Genomic DNA, 21,684 nt, shown 5'->3' with positions numbered 1-21,684 from the left:
AATGATTAAACATACAAATTTAAAAGGTTGTCACCCTATGTGCTTGAAGACAAACCTCAGTGATTTGAGAAAATGACTATTTTTTAAAAAGTGATTGATAACTCTGACAGGAAAGTTTGGTTTTGCAAAAACTTATGCAGTATTTATCTGAAATGGTTTTTGCTTTTTTTTTCCTTTCTCGTAGCTCTAGTTAAGCTCTCAACAAATTGTTTCTGTTCAGAAGCCCCAGCATTTTCCTGCTGATGAACAGAGCGCTTCTAGGGGTTACTCGACATTTTTGTTTCCCACTTAATTCGTTAACTAGGAAACCTGAAATATTGATTGTGACCTTTCGTGGGCATTCATAGCCACACGGTCCATACCTCACAACACTACAGACAAGATATTTACTAGTAGAAGTAGTATGAAAAGTAACTATTTGCACACAGGGAAGACTTTCGGCATGGTCGAATTCCGCTGTGAGGTCTCGTTTCCTGGTCACTTCAGCGCAAAGTGCGCATGCTATAAACTAGAAGTCAGCCACAAATGCAAACAAACTAAAATTATGACCACTGGAAGAGCAAGGAGTGGTGCAGAGAAACACACTTGCACGGCAGCCACCCTCCAGCCATGTTATGTGTTTCTGGGAAACCATAACTAACATATGGTCACAGGGACCACTCAGCCCTTCTGGTTTCAAGAGGACTGTAATCTAACTCTGTGATGAGCCAGGATTGGTCTTTTCACTCATTTCAAAATTATAAATGAAAACAACGAGCAATCCACTACACAACGCATTCAGTAACAGGTACCATGCCACTGCAAACTGTTGTAAATGAGGTAGTTCAGGCCCGCCCTCTACCAGTATTTAACACAACCACAGTTCAAAACACCCGCCACACAAAACTGCCATGTTTAAGTGTCCACATTATACCATCTCATCCACGGTGAGGAGAATCAATAAAATCAGAACAATACACATAAAAATATGCCAATTAAACCTCTATATAATGCAAAAAATGGAGAAAAAGGAGGAGTAAAAATGTATGTCAGCTGAATGGTGGCAAATAAAAATGCTGTGGAGCACTGGCAAACCTGGCAGAACATGGGGACAGAACAAAGAGGGAAGATGGACATTCTGATAGAGAGAAGCGAAGTGGAGCCCAACGCAGCTAAGGGAAGGCAGTGGGCAGGTGAGGGCCCCAAAAAGAGGAGCAGGGAAAGAGCGGATAGCAATGGCACAGGAAACCAGGAGCTGGGACCACCAAATGAAAAGGGGGGGGGGGGGGATGCCAGTGTCAACCAGAAGACTATTCACAGGGATAGTGCGAAAGGCACTGGTGACCTAACAGATACCACTATGGTCGACCATGCCCAAGGGGAGCAACAGCAGAGCCATCAGCTAGACAACCTTAGTCCAAGCAGGACAGAACTAAGATGTGAAAAAGGTGGAAAAAAACTCAAAAGATCAGCACCCCAAGAAGTGTGGGCAGGGAAGCTGAGTTTTTGGAAACAGCCAAGCTTCAGAAGGCACATATGGGGCAACAAAGTAAGCTTACTACCAAACAGAAGACTCAAGTAACAGAACTGGGGGACCAAGTCAGGCACTGGGTGTTGAGGTAGAGCTCTGGATCGAGGTGATTCATACTTTGGCGACATAAATGCACATTTCAAGGGAGAGAATTGAAAACTGCATAAGATTCTGTGTAGGACGGCAGAATGGAGCTGTCACTCCACACAGGCCACCGAGTGGGAAATAGCCCAGATACAGAAGTCATTGACATACAGAGCAGGGGTGAACAACAGTCTGACAGAGGCCACAAATCTACCAATAGCAAAGAGGAAAAGGATACTTAATATGGAACCCGGTGGAATACCATTCTCCTGGGTCTGCGGATAGCTGAGAATGGAGTCAACCTGAACTAGAGCTACCGGTAGGATAGGAAGTGGCAAACAAAAATTAGGTGGTTTGAATATTCAAAGAACTGTGACACCCGAACAACAGGGAACTAACATGCATCGAGATTAGAAAATAGCGCATTGATAATGGCTAGGCCCTAGTCAAAATCTGGATTTCTGGATTTGCGTAAAGAGAGAGAGAGAGAGAGAGAGAGAGAGAGAGAGAGAAGGACGACTGATTGCTGTGCTCTATACCGTATTTACTCGAATCTGAGCCGCACCTGCGAAATGAGACTCGAAATCAAGGAAAAAAAATTTTCCCGAATCAAAGCCGCACCTGAAATTCAAGACTCGAAATTCCAAGGGAGAGAAGAGTTTTAGGCCGCACATCCAAATCGAAACAAAGTTGGTCCATTGTAATACAATTTAGGTCAAATGAATGACGATACAGCTACAGTAGTTTGGTTCGAGTTTTAAGCTTAGCAGTTAAGCTTTACCATGTAGCCATTGCTATGCGTCAGGTGCTCCGTCCGTATTTATATGGGTACCATTCCTTTATCACGTGCTTCGTCTGGTTTAAATTGATTGCTTATTTTCCTTTGATCTGGCAAGTGCCGTTCTCTTTGTTATAGGTGTTCACGTCATTCTAAGCTGAAAATTCATTACTGTACTGTGTCATGCATTGTTTGTCGCATTCTGATAATGAGTGTTTACGACCTGCCGCCACTCGCGGCATGGCTTGCTTTTGTGCGCGCAACCGCCGCTTTAAAAAAAAGGAGGAATCATCTCATTAGCGGAACAATGGCAAGAGACTGCTTGCTATTTGCTGTTACTTACACTGGTGCTTTCTTTGATAATGATCAACAAGAACCAAATAATAGACTGCGTATGATAGAAGATGTTCTGAACGAGAGTTTAGCGAAAATTTTTCTCCGGTTGAAAATCTTTGCAGGCCTCTGTAGTACATTACATTCTGTACAGAAATTAGTCATCTTAGATTTAAAAATCTTGTCAATTGCCGTGCTTCATTTCTGACTGTATCACTATTAGGCATAAGAACAATACGAATATAAACATGACATGATATGTGTATTATTCCGCGTTTGCTGTTGTCTCACTCTAGTTTCGTAGTTTATTAGGGAGACAGGATTTAAATGAGATAGCAGCAAACACAAAGAATACATGGCAAACTGTTTATATTCGTATTATTCTTATGGTGAAGAGAATACTGCATATGATTCACAATTCATAAAAGTTGTTATTAGCAATGATCTCTTGTCCCAGGTAGGAAAAAATTCAGACAAATAATGTTGCCAGTCGGATTTTCGTAGTACGCTGAAATGCTGCTACATTCGAAGATGAACAATACGGAATTTGTATTTACTTCGTTGGATAATGTATGAAAATGCAGTGGTCGAAACTCGGGGCGGTGAAAAAAAGCTCGTCTTCCACCTTTTTTTTTTTTTAATTTACTGACGCAGGGGTTTTGTCGCCAGTATTTATCTTTGTGCCTGCAAAGCATACCTGTGTAGCGCTACATAATTCGATGGAAGAAGTTAGTTGTGGCGGCACCTACCAACATTTTTCAGAACTGCCGCTTACTTTGCACTCGATTCTAAGCCGCAGGCGGGTTTCTGGATTACAAAAACTGGAAAAAAAGTGCGGCTTAGATTCGAGTAAATACGGTAATTTATAAATTAAGGATGTCTCGCCAGTACAAGAACGGTCATGACTGACACCTCCAGTGATGGGCACCAATCCTGCAATGAATACACCAAATCTGTTCAGCAGGGAGTGTAGGTCACTGCACCTAGCATGTGAGTAGGCAAAACCGGTTTGTCCATAAACAGTACAGCCATCAGTGTATACCATTTCTCAAAATGCATCAAGGATGGCCAGGACCAGGTGGCATAAAACCTTGGGGTCAACAGTTTTTTAGTCCAATGATACGTCAAAACACATCCAAGAACAGTGTTCATAATACGGGGTATACACACAACTGCTCCTTGACAAGTGCTGACAGTGGGGGAAGTTGGAGCTCAGAACGGACAACTGTGTGTGAAATGTGATGGCGAGTCCAGTCCTGGGCCGCTGCTGTGGGAGGTGGATTGCCCCACCAGCAAAAACGTAAGCAGGGAAGCATCGAAAGTGTACTGCATAGTTGAGCTGCAGCTGACAACTGACATGTAGTGGAGCGACTTCCAGCTTCCATGATTTGGCTGTTCACAGCATGGTCTGAAATGCACCTGTTGCAAGCTGGGCCCCAACAATGGTGTACCAAATCCAGCATCTGCAATGCTGAGCCATATGGCAGACTCCCTTAATCGATATGAGACAGGAGCAGAGTTTTGTAAGGCCACCAAAGTGTAGAGCTGTCTGTGCCTCAGCTGGTGTTACCGGGCAGCAAAGAGTATTAAAGAGTGACCAGCACATTTGCTGACGTTGGTGAAGATGGGGGTGCCATGTTAACACCACATTCAGCAACTGGTTGTCAATAGAGTTTTGGTTGTGGATAGGAAATACATCAGAATTGCATGACACAGGTCTTGGCAGCTGAAAAATGGAAAACATTGACAGCCCAGTACATTACCTTTTGTATGGCACCCTGCAGTCAACATTCAGCAAAACCCACAATGGAGGAGCAACAGTAAATACAGGAACAATGATAGTCGGCATAAGGAGATGGTGACACTGTAGACCCCACAGTTGCAGCTAGACATTTTGATAGCCACTAGAAAAAGGGGTGCACTCAATACAGAGCACTGCAGTACCCCATTCTCTTGTATGCGGGCCTTGCTGTAGGAAGAGCACCACTGAACCTGGGAATTACAGTGCAACAGCACTTTCCAAGAAAAAATACGAAGTTGCGCCCAGGGATCCCACTCGTGCACAGTAACAAGGAAGTGAAGATGCCATGTGGTGTCGTACACCTTTTACAATTCAGAGAAGACAGCTATTGGGTGTTTACACCATGCAAAAGCTGACTGGTTAGCAGACTCCAGGCAGACCAAACTGCCAGCAGCGGTGAAATGGTCATGGTGAAAGCCACACTGGGATGCAGTCAAAAGACCCCAAGACTCAAGGTGTCAACATAGCCATTGACTCACTATATGCTAGAGTAACTAGCAGAGAAGATCAGTGATGGACAACAATTCTCCATCTCAAGAGGGTGTTTACCTGGTTTCAGTACTGGGACGAACATGCTTTCTCGTCACTCAGATGGGAGCTCACCCTTGCTTCCGATACGGTCAAAAATGGCAATGACATGGTGTTGACACACCAGCAGTGGGCTGAGGAGGCAATCTAGCTGAGGAGCAATCTGGCCCTGCAGCCATGTTAAGGCAAAGGGCTATGGCACTGACTAATTCCCACTCACTGAATGGAGCTTTATAAGACTCCTGGTGATGTTTCATGAAAAGTAAATGAATTCGTTCCTCCCACTGTTTGGGGACATGAAATTCAAGCTGACAGTTCTGAGATTCAGAGGCTCAAGCACAATGCAGAGCATAATGTCCAGCAACAGTATCTGGATCAATGCAGACAATACCATTCACAGAGATACCAGGTACACCTGAGTGGGGGGGGGGGGGGGGGGGGGACGGGGGGGGGGGGGGGTGTCCGTAGATCTGCAAAGGAGGTGGTACACAGTCAATGGTAGCAACATACTGGTTTCAGAATTCTCGTTTCGATCGTCTATTAGGTGGTGGACATGGGCACAGAGCTGTCTGAAGGCAATGAGGTGTTCCATCAATGGATGTCATCTACGGTGTTGAAGAATGCATCTGCAATCTCTACAACCACGGCAATCTCTGAAGTCCACCAACATACTGTCTTCCCAGAATGAGATTTTCACTCTGCAGCGGAGTGTGCACTGATATGAAACTTCCTGGCAGATTAAAACTGTGTGCCAGACCGAGACTCGAACTCGGGACCTTTGCCTTTCGCGGGCAAGTGCTCTACCACTGAGCTACCCTTGCTTGGGGGGGGGGGGGGGGGGGGGGGGTCCGTAGATCTGCAAAGGAGGTGGTACACAGTCAATGGTAGCAACATACTGGTTTCAGAATTCTCGTTTCGATCGTCTATTAGGTGGTGGACATGGGCACAGAGCTGTCTGAAGGCAATGAGGTGTTCCATCAATGGATGTCATCTATGGTGTTGAAGAATGCATCTGCAATCTCTACAACCAAGGCAATCTCTGAAGTCCACCAACATACTGTCTTCCCAGAATGAGATTTTCACTCTGCAGCGGAGTGTGCACTGATGTGAAACTTCCTGGCAGATTAAAACTGTGTGCCAGACCGAGACTCGAACTCGGGACCTTTGCCTTTCGCGGGCAAGTGCTCTACCACTGAGCTACCCTTGCACGACTCACGCCCCGTCCTCACCGCTTTACTTCTGCCAGTACCTCGTCTCCTACCTTCCAAACTTTACAGAAGCTCTCCTGCGAAACGAGCTGGAGATGGGGTGGTGTTATTTGGGAGTGGCAGCAAAGTCAGACATTTCACCATCAGGAGGGAGATATACATTACAGACAGTGGAATCCAAAAGCCTTCTCAGATGAACAGCCACAGCCTCCAAAATTCTACTTAGCAGTGCGTGTATGCTATAGACAAAGTCCAGAACATGAACAAACTCTGAACAATGCACTGTCATAGTCACTTCAACTCTTAAAATAGTCCCAATAGCTGTGGAGGGTAGGCAGTTTGCAGTGCTGGAAACCAAGTTTCCTGGAGGGCAATACAAAAAGAAGGGGAAACGCATAGGAGACATCAGACAGGTGATGGAAAAAACTGCTACAGTTCCACAGGAGGATCACACCACCAGCATCCTGTGGGAGTGTGAAGGGACCAAGGAGACACATCATGCCCCAGGGTCACCTGCTGCCAACGACTGCGAGGATAGGCATCAATATACATTGGTCCTGAAGCAGGTTGTTTGGGGGGTTAGTGCCACAGGGGCCACCATGAACTCGCCACTGCTCCAAAGTAGGTACAGGCACGTTCTGGGCGCATAGCAGACCACCGGAACCTCCTTTGTCTTTGAGTTCTCCTTTTTGTCCCTCTTCTCCTTGCATAACTGCAATGTTTGCAAGGGTTTGTCTCCATAGTTTCAGGGACAGAGGAGGAATGTGAAACCCTACCACCAGCAACCTGTGGCTCCTTCACCAGCTGGCCGGTATCTGGTTGCAGATCAGCAAAATCCTGGGAGGGGAGCATCCCAAAGGACCCCTTCCTGGTGAGAGCCAGGAGGAGGGCATTGTTTCACCAGCTGGGGGTTGGGGATCAACATCTCCATTAGTTCTGTGAGTCATCACTTCGAAAGTGGGTGTAGGTAAAACAGTAGGATGGGGGGGGGCCCTAGCCACCAGGGGGAGGGGGGGGGGGGGGTAATAGAATGATCCCAAAGACCCAACACAGAAGGCATGAGGGTGAGGGTAATGTCGCCAGAGAGGATGATGATGATGATGATGATGATGATGATGATGTACCTGTAACCGTAGCAAAGACTGTCATTGTATGTACAGGATGTAATCCATCTTATTTCTTCTTGGGCTTCAGACACACGAATCGGTTAAGCATTTTGTATTTCTTGCATTTTCTTTTCTCTTTGGAAGACTGTGATGTCTGGTGAACAGGATAAATGGTGCTCCATACAGATCGTAAGAGCAGGTGGACAGCACAAGGTGAATTCGTGTGCAACTGACATCAACAGTTCCCACCAGACAGGAGTGGCATCAGAATGTGGAAACAAGTGCAAAAATCTCATGCATTTGAAGCACTACATGTGAGGGGGAACATAGGATTTCAAAACACATTAACACACCATCTCCTTGACCTTTTTCAAAATTGCTGATATTTCCCCAAACCTGTCCTCAAACTGCTCAACAATGAATAATGGCTTTGCTGCCGAAAAGGACTCCCTGTCAGTCATAGAGCAAACTACGTATTGCAGGTAGTATCCCTCCCCTTGTTTCTTAGCCTATTTTCCTTCCACAGCACATTCACAGGAAGAAACATTTTTCGTTCGTATCTCTCCATCTTGCAGTAATTCTTTACTTCAGAAGAGACCACTGGGACAATGCTGTCACCTGCGGAACGTTCCGTATAACTTTGTGAAATACCCTGTAATTGCTTCTTTGCAACTTAGTGCAGTGGAGAGACTGGAAGATTGCCACTGCTCGCTTTTCATTTTGCAGATCTATGAAGGACGGAAGTGCACCACAATTCAATGACCTATCTTTTCTCATGCTTCAAACAGCCAACCCCTCCTTCCACCCTATTACATCCCCAGAATACAATTTATCCCGTAATACAGTTCTACTGCACTCACACGCAGTACACACATTCAATATTTGGTCTTACCCACTTCATTCGACAAATATCAGTTTTATACCATTGGAACACTATTTTTAATAATCTGAGATTTTTCTATCTCCGGCATCATGGAAACTATTAGTCCTGGAGAAAAAATGAATAGGAACTTTTATACTGGAAATTTAATGCAGTTCAATTTTTTATTGGAAAACATTTTCACTAGAAGCTGAGGTTTTCGAAATATTGAAGAAAAACCTAAAAGTGACCTTTACAAGCCCCCCTCCTCCCACCCACTCGCATGCTCACACTCCACCAGTCAGTGTTTTTAGTACATTGTTTGCAACACTCCCTCTACCACTGTACAAAAATTTGTGACTATACAGATTCCCCCCCCCCCAAATGACAGTGTTTGGTCTTCACTGAAAGGCTAAAGCACAGCTGTCTTGAAGTGGCACAGGTATTAGAAGGAAAGAATTGGCACAGAAATCAGAGACTAGTTTCCCAAAGACAATGATTTCATTTCCTAGCTACTATCACCAGTTGGTTGTTACAAGTGACAAATTTCTATGACATGTGAATACAAATTTTGTTTCATTCTGTGAAAAGTCTCAATCCTTTATTTTATGAGTGAACTGAAATAGAAGAAGTTGTAGGTACACACTGACATGTGTGTATATTATTGCTATTATTGTTCATCACTGTATTTTTATTTACACTATACCACCAATGACTTTCTCTATTTCATTTGCTCCACAACAGTAATAGTCACTTTCAAGCTAATAATCCCAAATCAGACCTGTGGTATCATATCCCTCTGATAACCCAGCCACACACATCATACAATAATACCAAGAGGCATAATGTCTAAAAAATAGTATTATTAAGAAATTGTGTACTGACTGCGACTTACAACTCCTTGTTAAGTGTTTTAAATCTGCTATATACAAATTTCATACTATTGTCTATCTTAATTTCAAAATTTGAATGTACAAAACTGACAACTGTTTTACAGTAAATGATAAAAACCCAAAGACAAGTAATAAAAATTATTGCCAGCTTAAAACTGCGCGCTAGGTGCAACATATGCCTGCAGCTTTGTCTTTCTCATGGATAGCAATGTACTGTCTCAGCACACCTTATGGCGTAACTCACAGCCTGGCAACAGATGGCTTGGCAGATTGAACTTTTTACTCTTCACTCCTGCACTAATGTTCTTCACATGGTGGCAATACTCAAGGTTTGGCTCCTCAGCTATGACAATATTTTAACATAATCCCACTAATGACCAACAGTAATACCATCAAATAGGTGAAATCCTGTGATGACTTATCACAAGGGCAATATCAGATTTTACAAAGGAAGTATGCACAAGCCTTAAATCCTCTCCTTTCACTAAGTGTTTACATCTTATACGTGCAAATAAATCTTAATGAAATAATCTGTAATGATCAAAATTGATGAACACTATTTTAAATTTCGTGGTTGCATACCATAATGCTGTGGTGTGTTGTCAGTATGACATTCATATTCTGGAGTATCCCAGGGTAACTGTAGGCTTGGATCTGCACTGTAAAGCACTTGGTGTAAATGTTTCCGTTCATCTTCATCTATGTCCGTCAGGTCAAGGAATTCAAACTCCTGTAAAAATTAAAATGTATTCAAATAGAAACTTGCCAACTGCTATTCATTATTCATTTAATTTAATCAGAAAAGATAGAAATAATTAAAGCAAAACATTAGGAATAATGGGAAGCATATTGCTTAAATATATTTCAGTCTGTTGCAGAGAAATCCACGATACTTCTTACAAGATTTCTTTTTTATAAAATATTTATGAAAATGACCATAAAGAAACTGAAAATTCTGCTCTCACCCATCTTCACATTGAAAAGTAAAACAGAATGCTTATTTGAATTTGGTAAAAGTTCACTTACAGTGTCCACAGCTGTTGCATTGCGTGCCGATATTGATAACAACTCTTACGATGAACAATGGGAACTGAATACGGCGAATCGTAAGTTGGTTCATGGTAACCAATCAGAACGCTCTTTCATTATTTCCTACCATTCATAAATAAAGGAGCTGGTATTTTGTTCTACTAGGTTGGAATTTCAGCAAAATCAGACATACAAGTAGATTATTGCACTGACGAATATTTATTTCAGGCTACCCTAAACATTAATGTATTACGGCAAATATATTTTTTGTTGGGATTCGTTGACTTTGACACCTCACAAGCAAATTGTCATATTCCAACCTAAACTAGGTCTCCCGTAATACTACAAGATAGCTAGTTAACAAATCTAGTTTCCTTCCATTCGCATTTGTTGGCTTCTCCAACTCTCTCGCAAATTGTCACATTCCAACCTAACTGAGGCCTTGGACTGTGCTATATGTAAGCGTGCCAGCTGACCTAGTTTTCAATTCATAATAACCCGACAATAAAAGTTATTCTGGCTCTTTCCATATTGACAAATATAATCAATTCTTATCTCCCACTGCAATGACCAACATCAACAAATTACCAACATCAGCACACAATGCAAGAGCAATGACACAGTAAGTTCACTTTAGCCTTTAACTTTTTTTATTGTTATAATATTGAATATAAATGGAGTCATCACTTTCTTACATGGCACAGCCTATAATTTGGTTAATAGTTACAAGTATGTCCCCAAACAAAGAAACAAAAGACCTCTAATAAATTATAAGAAAGAACTTATCTAAATTATACATTGTTTTTGATTATTCAAATAACACTAGATTAAGATTTTCATGTTCTACTTCCTGAACTACAAAATCACAATATATGGATGTAATATTTAAACCAGACAGAATGTAGTGGAGGGGGGAGGGGGGGGGGAGATCTTTGAAGCATGTTCCAGGAAAGAACTTGCACCTCAGCTGCCAATAATAACGCAATATAAAAATTTCATATAGGTAAGAAGGTTGATGTGGAGCATTACAGTGGCAGCTTTTAACAAATAAAGAAGGCAACAGCAAATAGGTAGCTTTCCTGAAATCTTTTTACTACTATTTCAATTGTGTGGAACTGTCATCAAACATCAATATCAGCATATGGGCTTCACAAAGTGTACACCTAATGATGAAAATGAGTCATGTCATCTCACGACTGACTACTCTGATTTAGTTTCATGGAACTAGCAGTTACTGGCACGAATTAGCATGACATGCTGCAGCTGTATCTAATAATTATAGTAAAATATGGTAACTCCAGGGGGAAAGAGTGCTACTCGCCACAAAGATGAAACATTGCCTTGCAGACAGGCACAACAAAAAGAGTTCTACACATTTAGTTTTCAGCCAAAGCTTTGTTCAGAAAAGAAAAACACACACACACACACACACACACACACACACACACACACACACACACACACTAGGATCCACACCTCAAACACATGACCACAATTAGGACCAGAATGCCGGACACCTCTATTTCCAGCATATAGAATATGAAGACCACAATGTCACTACACAAATACATCTGCAAACAAAGATATGAATGAAACGAAATATTTCAGCACAGCAATAAAATAAAACTAATGAGAGAAGCGCAAGAAGTACGGGGTTTAGGATAAGGACAAATAAACAAAATATGAATAATGTCACCATTGCAAAGCAAACAATCATAAAATAACACACAAATTCTCAAGAACAACCAAAATTTAACACACAATTAGAATCTGATATTTCATTTGACCTATACAGCCCAAACAAAAACAATGATTTTCTTAGGAGAAGAAAAACTTCTTTGTCAAGATCACAATAAAACACTATATTGTGCATGACCAATTTTAGTAAAACTACGTTACCATCATCAGATCTTCACACAGGTTATTATAAACATCTTGTGCCACAAGCACACAAAATCTTTCCACTAAATCTCCATATGCACAACTTAGGACACAAATGAAGTGTTGGTATGTCAAACATAAAAGTTAAAATTACTATGTACACAAATCGCCACAACATTGAATCCATATGATACATCATGCCTACTAGGGTACACAAGACTGCTTGTCTAGTAGGTGATTTGTGTACATCGTAATTTAAACTTTTACTTTTCACATGTCATTCTTGTCATCCGTCATGCAGCTGGACATTTAATGGAAAAATTGTGTATGCATCAGGCACAAGATGTTTTATAATAACATGTTTGAAGATGTGATGTCATCAAAAGTATCCGGACACTTGGCTGAAAATGACTTACAAGTTCTTGGCTTCCTCCATCGGTAATGCTGGAATTCACTATGGTGTTGGCCCACCCTTAGCCTTGATGACAGCTTCCACTCTCACAGGCATATGTTCAATCAGGTGCTGAAAGGTTTCTTGGGGAATGGCAGCCATTCTTCATAGATAGCTGCACTGCGGAGAGGTATCAATGTTGGTCAGTGAGGCCTGGCACAAAGTTAGCGTTCCAAAACATCCCAAAGGTGTTCTATAGGAATCAGCTCACGACTCAGTGCAGGCCAGTCTATTATTACAGGGATGTAACTGTCAAGGCCCCAGGAGTAGACAGTATTCCATTAGAACTACTGACGGCCTTGGGAGAGCCAGTCCTGACAAAACTCTACCATTTGGTGAGCAAGATGTATGAGACAGGCGAAATACCCTCAGACTTCAAGAAGAATATAATTATTCCAATCCCAAAGAAAGCTGGTGTTGACAGATGTGAAAATTACCAAACTATCAGTTTAATAAGTCACAGCTGCAAAATACTAACACGAATTCTTTACAGACGAATGGAAAAACTGGTAGAAGCCGACCTCAGAGAAGATCAGTTTGGATTCTGTAGAAATGTTGAAACACGTGAGGCAATACTGACCCTACCACTTATTTTAGAAGAAAGATTAAGGAAAGGCAAACCTACGTTTCTAGCATTTGTAGACTTAGAGAAAGCTTTTGACAATGTTGACTGGAATACTATCTTTCAAATTCTAAAGGTGGCAGGGGTAAAATACAGGGAGCGAAAGTCTATTTACAATTCGTTCAGAAACCAGATGGCAATTATAAGAGTCGAGGGACATGAAAGGGAAGCAGTGGTTGGGAAGGGAGTAAGACAGGGTTGTAGTCTTGCCCCGATGTTATTCAATCTGTATATTGAGCAAGCAGTAAAGGAAACAAAAGAAAAATTCGGAGTAGGTATTAAAATCCATGGAGAAGAAATAAAAACTTTGAGGTTCGCCGATGACATTGTAATTCTGTCGGATACAGCATAGGACTTGGAAGAGCAGTTGAATGGAATGGACAGTGTCTTGAAAGGAGGATATAAGATGAACATCAACAAAAGCGAAACGAGGATAATGGAATGTAGTCTAATTAAGTCGGGTGATGCTGAGGGAATTAGATTAGGAAATGTAGATTAGGAAAATGTAGTAAAGGAGTTTTGCTATTTGGGGAGCAAAATAACTGAAGATGGTCAAAGTAGAAAGGATATAAAATGTACACTGGCAATGGCAAGGAAAGCATTTCTGAAGAAGAGAAATTTGTTAACATCGAGTATAGATTTAAGTGTCAGGAAGTCGTTCCTGAAAGTACTGGGTGGCCCAAAAAGGATGGTCGGATTTGAACTGCGTAGTACCATTGAAAGGTGAGGAGGGGGGACCACTGCCGGCCGTCTGCAAGTCGGCCATTACACCCAGTTTGCCACGAGATGGCGCAGTGGACGGTCGAGCATCGTGTTTTTGCTGTGGAACAGTTTTTCAGAAATGATGAATCGTTTATTACTGTGCAACGATTGTTTCGACAACGTTTTGGTGTAGCGCGTGATGGACCCATTCCAGATCGCAGATCCATATCACGTTGGGTGACTGCATTCCGGACAACAGGGTCTGTCAAAAGTGGTAAATCTACAGGGCGTACACGTACGGCAGTTACTCCACAGAACATTGATGATGTTAGAGCGTCAGTGCTGCAAAGCCCGCGTCGTTCCACTAGGCGTCGTGCTCAAACTTTAGGCCTCAGCCGTAGTTCGTTGCAGCGTATTTTAAGCCGTGAGTTACAGTTTCACCCATACAAAATTATGATCATGCAAAAGCTGTATGATCGTGATTTTGAGCAGCGAAGACGATTTTGTGAATCAATGCTTGACATTTTGTACTCTAATAATGATGTTGTGTTTCTTATGTCAGATGAAGCCCATTTCCATTTAGACGGCTATGTCAATAAACAAAACTGCAGGTATTGGGCAGCAGATAATCCCAGAGAATTGCACCAAAAGCCTCTTCATAGTGCTAAGGTAACAGTCTGGTGTGGAATTTCAAGATTGGGGATTGTTGGTCCTTATTTTTTTGAGGAGAACAACGCTACAGTCACAGTGAACTCGAAACGTTACGTTAACATGCTACGTAGCTTTTTGGTGCCGAAACTGCGAGAGTTACATGTAAATCGAGATCGAATTTGGTTTCAACAGGACGGGGCCACGGGCCACACAGCCAATGACTCCATGTGTGTTTTAAGGCGGATGTTCCCCCACCACATCATCTCACGTTTTGGAGATGTCCACTGGCCCGCGAGATCACCTGACCTCTCAGCCTGTGATTTTTTTCTTTGGGGATACCTAAAGTCAAAAGTCTACGTAAAGAAGCCTCGAAACTTAATTGATCTGAAGGAGGCAATCAGTGCGGAAATTATGGCAATTCAAGAAGAAACAGTAGTGAAAGTGATGGAAAATTTCGAGGAAAGACTTGTGGAATGCATCACCGAGGAAGGACACCATCTTCCGGAAGTCATTTTCCGTACATGATTTTTTGTGGTTAGTTCTTGTAATTGGGTGCCTGGGAGCATTTAGTTACGTAATTGAATAAAATTAATTTGTAAAATTGATGGAGTTATAGTTATTTAAAATGTTACCATCCTTTTTGGGCCACCCTGTACTTGTATGGAGTGTAGCCATGTACGGAAGTGAAACACGGATGATAAATAGTTTGGACAAGAAGAGAATAGAAGCTTTTGAAATGTGGTGCTACAGAAGAATGCTGAAGATTAGATGGGTAGATCACATACAGTGTGTTAACTGTAAGACGGCAGAGTTGTGAGGGGAATGCGGGGAGAGGAGGAAGCAAGCACTGGCTGGTGAGGGGAGAGGAGCCGTTGTGGTGGTGGTGGGGGGGGGAGGGGGGGGGGGGAGACAAGGCACGCCTACCAGTTGCAGTGCTGGCACTACAAATTTGCACGTCATGCTTACACGAAAGCAGACGAATGGCTTGGAAGTAAAACTCGTTTTAAATGTTGTTCGTAAACGAAACTGAAATCGTCATGTACATTAAAATCTATATATATAAAAATGAATGATCGTATGTATGTATGTCTGTCTACTATGCACTCACAAACCATTCATCCAATTGCAATGAAACTTTGGTGAGTTTTTCTCCGAACGCCCGAAAAGTGTAATGGACAATGTTTCAACAGTCAGGTCATTGTAGCATGCGTAGCGCAATTGATCAGGTAAAGAGTTGTCAGGCAGCGGACCCGGGTTCGATTCCCACTGCTCGCAATTTATTTTCTTTTTCATTTTATTTCATTCTCCGCAATGTTAAACTATTAATTATAAAATTTAAATATACTTAAACAGGTCATATAGTATATATACCATCATGCGCCCAATATTCTTCTGTTTCTTTAACTTTCTTGCAATATCCCTTCCAATCATCGGCAGCTGGAAAGCTGCGTCCACAAGATTCAGCATGTTTGTGGCAGCCAAGTCCCCTGATATGTTGTGCTCCCTAACATGCCCTTTCATCTTTGCCCATGCTAATTCTATTGCGTTTAAGTCGCAGTTGTAAGGTGGCGAGCTAACGACCTGGTGGCCTTTGCTTTCAGCCAACAGGTTTACAGCAAAAGACTTCTCAGCTGGCTTATTCGCTCGTACTTTTGCATACAGCTCGTCCTTCCCCATACTCTCATCACATGGGGATATTTCTGCATTGCAGCCACTCCAGCATTTGCACTTTCGTGTCAAACTTCGTTGGAGTTCTCTCTGTTTGCCTGTTATGGTAAGAAGCGTTATCCATAACTATTACTGAATTAGGCGGGAGATTTGGCAATACCTTCTCAAAGTTTGCCGAATTCATCTGACCCTTTGTTGATTTTGCCCAGAACATAAGTTGCCCTCCCTTGACGAACCCATTCTTGGATCCGACACTTGCAACTATCAGTCTTCTCGATGAGCTCCTCCATGCAGTGACACCGACGACACACTCTTCACGTAAGTCACCCTTCCTCTGCCAACATTTATTAAATGTTAAGTTATTATAGATCCACGATTCATCGAGATAAAATATTTCTCTGCCTGCTTCCCTGAAGTTCCTCATGTCAACAATGAAACGAGATCGCCAGTGCACAATGCCTGGACGATCTAACAACACATTCCTCGTTTTCCACCTTATGCCATATGAATCCCATAGACAAAAGTACTTTTCTCAGCGAGACAATACTCCCCTTCCAGCCTATTATGCCGTGCAAAACTGGAAGCAGTGTTCGCAGGCTCGGCACAATCTTCTGCACTGAATAAAACGCCGCTATCGTGTCGTGAATGACATGCTGGTTGAAATCATCGATCATTACTTCGATTTCTCCATTTCTTTTCCTAAGTAAAAAGAGAGAGAGAAAGATTTATAAGAAAATGCTTTCTACACTGCACGTATTTTTTTGAATTTGGAAATGTACTGTAATATGAATGTGTTTCGAAATAATACAGTAACCAGTGGTGTTTCCATACAAAGCAATACGGTAGCAAGGAAAAATAAGGTAATTCAGACGAAATAGGGGGCTCCTTCAAAGTGATCGCGAACAAAATATTCGAAATGGAAACTCACCTTTTCTTGCCAGGCGTTTGTGGTGATATGCCAGGATGATTCTTGGAAAACTGTTTGAATCTTCCAATGCTACGCATGCTTTGTCATGTGTATGTAGCAGCAGCTCTCACTGACGATTTGCAAATGGGGTGAAGCAATTTTTTCTGCTCCCTTTCCCTTTCGCAGCATTCAATCACACACAATATAATTTTGCAAGCATCGCTACGTAATACTGGTTTCCTTCTAACCATAGGCCTACCGGTAGCGGTTGTTGGCAACTCCCGAGATGGGCCAGCAACTGCCTCTTCACTCATTTTGATAATGTTTAGCACAACTACACAATAAAAACACGCTGGACAGTACAGCGCAAAACAATAACGAAGCAGACGACAACGGCTACCTTGTACAACACAGTCAGCTACATAATGTTGGCAGCAGTCGAAACTGCGTGCCTACCGAAGCCTCCCGACGTTTAACGATTTCTACCGATTCTGGACTAGGGAGAGGTCTGCCATCTAAAAGTTTACACACTGAAGAAGAAAAATTTGTTAACATCGAGTATAGATTTAAGTGTCAGGAAGTCGTTCCTGAAAGTATTTGTATGGTGTGTAGCCATGTATGGATGTGAAACATGGATGATAACTAGTTTGGACAAGAAGAGAATAGAAGCTTTCGAAATGTGGTGCTACAGAAGAATGCTGAAGATAAGGTGGGTAGATCACGTAACTAATGAGGAGGTATTGAAGAGAAGTTTGTGGCACAACTTGACTAGAAGAAGGGATTGGTTGGTAGGACATGTTCTGAGGCATCAAGGGATCACCAATTTAGTACTGGAGGGCACTGTGGAGGGTAAAAATCGTAGAGGGAGACCAAGAGATGAATACACTAAGCAGATTCAGAAGGATGTAGGTTGCAGTAAGTACTGGGAGATGAAGAAGCTTGCACAGGATAGAGTAGCATGGACAGCTGCATCAAACCAGTCTCAGGACTGAAGACCACAACAACATACTGTCATGTAACCACTCCGCCACTGGCCACGCATTATGAACAGGCGCTCGATCATGTTGAAAGATGCAATCGCCATCCCCGAATTGCTATTCAACAGTGGGAAGCAAAAAGGTGCTTAAAACATCAATGTAGGCCTGTGCTGTGATAGCGCCCCACAAAACAACGAGGGGTGCAAAGCCCTCTCCATGAAAAACATGACCACATAATAACATCACCGCCTCCGAATTTTACTATAGGCAGTAAACACGCTGCGGAGCACCCGATTCTGCTCTCTCACGATGTCTAATGACTACTAAGGTCTCTGATATGGAGTACATGGCAGCACAATGCACCTAATATGAAAAACTTATGTTTTTGAGGGTGTCCGGGTACTTTCGATCACATAGTGTAGTTTTACTGAAACCAGTCATCCGCAATAAAGTGTTTTATTGGAATCTTGGCTAAGAGGTTTTTTTCCCTCCTAAGAAAGTAAATACAGATTGCCCCTCCATACTCAGTATGAGCAAACTAATGAAAATAATGATAACAGACTTGTCTACACACACACACACACACACACACACACACACACACACACACACATACACACACGTGCCATAAAAATTATCGTGAATGTCACTCGACTTGCATAGTTCAAATGAAGGTGGCAATACCACAAACCTCCAACCCAACCATAAAAACCAGTGGGTCACCCCAAAGTTCCCTTGATCTACATAGGTCAAATAGTCCATGATAGCAAGAATCCACAACTACCAGAACCACAGATTAGGGATTATCAATTAATAATATTCCATTATCAGTAACAATTTTTTTTAATTGCCATCTAATGGTTTTTGGAGATACAACTCCATTTTCAGGAGCTGTACGGCTATAATGGGCATTGCATCTGATTCAATTTTTCATCCAAAAGTAATGGAACAACACATCCATTAGGCTTAATGAGAAACTAGATCGTATTTACCATTATTCCAATTTAGATAATATTAAACCCAACACTCCATCATATTATTGTAACATAGGTTATATATTCAGTGTCTGAGTCATGTAACACCATGATAAACAGGTTAAATAGCTTCAAAATGTAAGTGCAAACAGAAGTTTTTCACCAACACAGAAGACGAAAGTTAATGTGGTCAAATGCAAGTAATATTTTACTAGGATTTATTTATCACATTTCTCTCACTTTCTCTCATTAATCCTGCATGAAGTATACTTTATCTTATTAAATCTAACAATTAGATAGAGGGGCTGGCTAGTACTTACCTCAGCTCAGTACAGCCGATAGATACACAAAACAGAAGAGAAAATTTACGTCTCCTAGCTCTTCTGTTCTGTTTTGTGTATCTATCAGGTGTACTGAGCTAAGTACTGGCCAGCCCCTCCCTCTCTTTGTTAGTATTTGTTTCACATCTTTATAGGAGATTTTTCATTAATCATTTAAATCTAACAATTGTGTTTTTCTGTTATTATTGGGTGAAAAACAAGTAGATGAAAAATGGAGTTGTACCTCATAATTGCACTGAACAGCAACTATAAGACAGAAATTTGTGACTGATTATAGAATATTACTAAATTAATAATCCTTACCCTAGTGCCACTGTGTGGTGCTAGTATTTGTTTACGTCACAACACACTTCGTGTAGCAGAGTACAGTGATTATTTGCCTCAGAGTGAGAGAAGCTGTAATATCTGTTGTCAGTGTTTAGGTGCAGAGACATACAAAAGAAGTTCAGTTACATGCTAAAATAGTACAGACTGTGACTGTACTGACACTTCCTTTGAGTTGGGCTCATATTTATTAGAGAAAAACGGAATAATCAATGATTGGGGATACAGCAGGGCAATCGAAAACTGCAGATAACTCCATCCTGTTTGTTAGTAATTGATGTGTGATATTACTGTAGAAGAGGTGGCTGGTATTGACAATAAAGAAGGTTTGACTTTATGTGTTAACACATTATATTTCAATATACAGTAAAACATTTCCATTTATGTTATTTACATAATTGATTTACCTTTGCACAGTCCTTTGAATGATGCTTCACAAAACACAGGAACTATTTGAAACAAAGCTAGCTTGAAAATGAGTAAGAAATATGAAAGGCTCTGAAAGAAATCTCCTACTGTCAAAACCAAAGACTAAATGCAAGTCTTTGCTTTAGAAGAATTGGCTTTTCGAAATTTATGCTTTTCTTTGAAACAAGTCAGATTTGTTAGAGTTGCCATATTGGGGAATGATACCCTAGTGAAGATATGAAAGGCAGAGCTGTTTCCCCACAAGCAGTGTACCACCTCACCATTTATTCAATAGTATGTTTTGTCCAACACAATGGCAACGCCATGATGTCTTAATCTGCTTGTGTTGTCAAGTATTATTATTATTATTATTATTATTATTATTGCACGACTCACATAATTAGTTTATGATCTTCAATGGACATAGTGCAGCACTCACTCAGTGTGAGAACAATACAAAAATGTTTGTTGCTAGTGTGGACTGGAGTGCAAACAACAAACAAGTTGAAACTTCCTTGCAGATTAAAACTGTGTGCCGGACCGAGACTCGAACTAGGGACCTTTGCCTTTCGCGGGCAAATGCTCTACCAACTGAGCTACCCAAGCATGACTCACGCCCCGTCCTCACAGCTTTACTTCTGCCAGTACCTCGTCTCCTACCTTCTTCAACAAACAAGTTGTAAACAATTTGGTCTTGGTCAGAAACAATGTTGCAATCAGCAACTTCCTTTTGAACTTGGTGTAAACATGGCTTAGGCCACCACTGACTAGAACTTAGGAATATCCAAAAATGACATCCACAACAAATATGTAAACACAAATATTTGCAGATGCCATCTATGCAGCATATGAGTCACATTTCAAACAATATAACAATGGCTCTTGTTGTTCGCTTGGCCCAATAACAAGATATGATTACAAAAAGGACTCCTTGTACTGGAGAACTTTTTTCCCTATAATGTATTATTAAGTCATATACGTGCAAGTTTGCTATGTTTTACAACAATGGAAATTCCTGCATGAAAAAACATGTAAAATAAGGAAAAGGCAACCACTTATTTATAGAGGATTGGAGCAGGACAACACAGAAAAATGTAATAGAAAATAGTTAACAATAGCTTTTTAGCTCTTGCTCTTTTTCTACAGAGTGTACGCACACTCACATACGCCGTGACATCCACATCACTGTAGCAGCAAGACTGAATATTGAAGGAAAAAAACACGCCCTTATTCCCACACAAGAGTCTCAAGTGTGGACATTCCTAGATCACTCATCAACTGGCACACTTCAAACATACAATATGCCTGCCTGTTTCAAAAATTAAAATCACTTGCTGATAAGCAGTACTGTACTGCAGCATTACACAAAAGTGTAGATAAATTATGGTTTTTAATTTGATATGTTTTTCATGCAGCAGCATACACTAGTATGTGATACCAATTTGTAAAATAATTCCTACATTCTAAACCTACACAATACATTGAAATTTTCATCCAGTCTGTAAGACAGACAGCCTCCACACAAAGTACATTTCTCTGACTGTTCACATCACATGGACAACAGTGTATGGGCATATATGTCATCTGAAGCAGGGAAGTTTTTAGTATGAAGATCAATTCAAAGTACATGATAAAGAACATCAAAACAT

General features: G+C 41.4%; 1 protein-coding gene across 2 annotated transcripts in view; it reads right to left on the bottom strand.

The window, feature by feature from the left end:
- The window catches only part of LOC124606936 (ubiquitin carboxyl-terminal hydrolase 10-like), a 138,472-nt gene that overhangs the window by 97,777 nt on the left and 19,011 nt on the right, over positions 1 to 21,684 (bottom strand). For both annotated transcript variants that reach the window (XM_047139051.1, XM_047139052.1), the window contains exon 2: positions 9,683 to 9,830. In XM_047139051.1, coding sequence (XP_046995007.1) covers positions 9,683 to 9,830 — 148 coding nt within the window. The remainder of the gene's footprint in view (positions 1 to 9,682; positions 9,831 to 21,684) is intronic.

This window comes from Schistocerca americana, chromosome 3 (assembly GCF_021461395.2).
Source record: "Schistocerca americana isolate TAMUIC-IGC-003095 chromosome 3, iqSchAmer2.1, whole genome shotgun sequence".
NCBI lineage: Eukaryota > Metazoa > Arthropoda > Insecta > Orthoptera > Acrididae > Schistocerca > Schistocerca americana.
Note: the sequence above shows the minus strand (reverse complement) of the source record. Positions and strands in the feature narration are given on the sequence as shown.